This window comes from Coniosporium apollinis (assembly GCF_000281105.1).
Source record: "Coniosporium apollinis CBS 100218 chromosome Unknown supercont1.28, whole genome shotgun sequence".
NCBI lineage: Eukaryota > Fungi > Ascomycota > Dothideomycetes > Coniosporium > Coniosporium apollinis.
The window spans coordinates 151,594-154,352 of record NW_006913290.1 but is presented as its reverse complement, the minus strand read 5'-3'; the positions used below and the strand labels follow the sequence as shown (position 1 = coordinate 154,352).

The 2,759-nt window shown below is 38.3% G+C and overlaps 1 protein-coding gene across 1 annotated transcript; it reads left to right on the top strand.

The window, feature by feature from the left end:
• Positions 1-799: 799 nt before the first annotated feature.
• On the top strand, positions 800-1,084 carry W97_05778 (uncharacterized protein; the record flags this gene model as incomplete). The annotated part of the gene is made up of 1 exon (XM_007783660.1): positions 800-1,084. One exon carries the CDS (start codon positions 800-802, stop codon positions 1,082-1,084), a length of 285 nt encoding a protein of 94 aa, XP_007781850.1.
• Positions 1,085-2,759: the final 1,675 nt, after the last annotated feature.

Below are 2,759 nucleotides of genomic sequence, written 5' to 3'. Positions count from 1 at the left end.
GTTCAGAAGGGGCCGGATGTGCCCTGTGGATATTTTGATCAGCACAGAGAGTCCGCCCAAGGGCTTCTTCTGTACGGCTCTTTCCCGTATGGCACTTTGTGCTCAAGTGAAGAATGAGATCAACCCAGTTGGGATCCACTTTAAACTTAGGTTCCTTCAAATCTGCAACTAGCTCGATAGTGTCCCACTCGAATCCAGGGGTTCCCAACGCCAAATCCTTGGGCATCCTAGGGAGCCTTTGGCGCGAAGGATTTGCTGCTGTGCCGACGTTGTAGCAGTGTGAAGGAAACGGTCCCGTGCCCCGAAGGCTGTATACTTTTTGTAAAGGATATATAGTGACTTACCCTATTCTGGGCCTATTCGGTCCAGATTGGTGCCTTTTTAGATGCATTGGTGCGGTAGTAAGTCCCGTACCTCTGACACACTATAGCTAACTAAGATTGAAGGTTTAGCAAGATTGAAGCACGCAGATTCTCTTTCGCAACTCGACTACGAAGAAGCGCCGATCTGTGCAAGACCTGTAGCGGTAGATGCAGGTAACCTTGCAAATGCGTTTCCCCGCGTGTCTTCTTGTCCATCCTGGATTCTCTTAGATAATACTTCTCTTTGACTTTGCCATATCCCCGAGGTTGCTTGCATTCAAACGATAGATGACGCGGCAAACACTTCATCCTTCCTAGCTACCTTTCCGAGGCTTCCGAGTCACACGGCAAGTACAAAACCTAGATATATAACCGTCCTGCGCACATGTCCTAGTGGAAGCGATATTTGTTTAGACCTCCTCGCTACATAGTCAATCATGTACATTCCAGACGCCGCTATCCTGGTCCTTACCGCTCTCACCGTCCGTATCGCCGCTCAAGACGTAGACTACAACGACTTGCCCTCCCAATGCCAGAGCGTTTGCGCCCCTGTGGTTGAACTGACGCAACGCTGCGACCAGCAACACAGCAGCGACGACGCCGGCCAGCTCAACTGTGTCTGCGCGGCCAACAATGCAACCGCTGTCATTCCAGTCTGCGAAGCGTGCTATGCAATGTTTGATCCTGACGGACATGATAACGGTAAGCTCGCTTTCGTTTAGCAATTTAGTCTTTGTTCCTATCCTCACCGACAATAATTACTTTGCTTCGGTTCGTCCCAAACTAACCGTCGTCTGGATGGCAGACGTCCACGATCTAATAACGAGGTGTTCCTTCACCACTACAAGCTATAACCCTACCTCCGCCACAGCGGCGGGTGCAGTTACGACCACGACGACTGGCGTGCTAGAGTCTACATCTCTGGCAGCGGCTACGAGCGTAACAATCACGCCAGGCAGGACTACAACGGCCGCTACGGGTACGCAGACACCGGCGGAGTTTACAGGCGCTGCCGTGAAGGGTGCGGGATTAGAGAAAGCAGTTAGCTTTGCTTTGGGATCGTTCGGCTTTATAGGTGCTTTAGTTACCTAATCTGATCTTAAGCTTGAGAAGCAAACGATGTTAGCGGAGTCGGGCTACTTACCTGCCGCTACCTAGAGTAGCTAGGAAATCTCACACGTGTTTAGATGCTGCATATTAGGCTTATATAGTATTGTTGAAAGTTCGTTTGAATCTAGAGTTAGTCCACTCGATCTAACTGTAGAGTCGTGAATTGTATTAGATTTATAAGATATAAAGAAAGCTTTAGGCTAGTTCTAGACTCTCTACTAGCAAAGTGCTAGCTAAGTAAAAGTATATATTAGTTGCTTCTATATAATAGAAGCCTAATAGAATTTAGTCTTTTACTAAACTAATAAGTTTATTCTAGCTATATATACCTTATTATTATATTATTATATTAACTCTAAGAATCTATATTTTCTAATAGTTCTAAACTCTCTACTCTTACTAGAGTAGTAATCTAGTAACTTATTGTATAGTATTAATATAACTATAAAGTACAGATACTTTAACTAAGAAGTTACTCTAATAAAATATAATAAAATTAGATACTAACTCTTTATTAGTAGAAAAATTTAAGTAGTAATTAATATATAAGCTTAAAACTAAGTATATATAATTTCTAAAGAAGAAATGACTATATATTCTTTAAAAGAAGATTAATATTCTCTATTAGTATAATAGTAGATAAGTAATAACTTTTACTATTTCTTCTCTTCTAAATACATATCTAATAGAAAAGCTGAATATATATAAAGCTTTAGTTTTACTATTAATCTATAGTATTTTTAAAGCTATAATAGTTTAAGATAATACTATTCTTAAACTAAGTGCTTTAGTGTTACTATAAAAGTGTAATAGTAGTAGTATAGTAGTAGAGCTATAGTCTTCTAAATAAGCTACTATTATTATAAAGATTCTCTTATACTTAAAAAAGAATATTAAAATATATTAAGACTTCTATAATAGTATAGAGCTAGCGTTCCGCCTAGTCTTTAATATCTTTTAGAATAATAAAACTAAGATTACCTATATGAATCAATATATTAAGAGTAATACTTTATTAGGAAAAATTTAGATACTTAAAAAGTTAGTATTAGTCTAAGGTATTTAAGATACTTAGAGTATACTTAAAGTATACTTAAAGCGCTTATAATCATTTATAAGTACTCTAAATATCTAAAATATTTAAATTATTTAAATTATTTCAAGTCTCTAAAATATCTTAAATAATAAAAATATATAGAGTATTAAGAATAGTTAGTACTACTTAGTAAGTAGAAAATCTTAGAGTTTCTAATCTTATCTAACTTTTACCCTCTAGTAAAAAGAGCT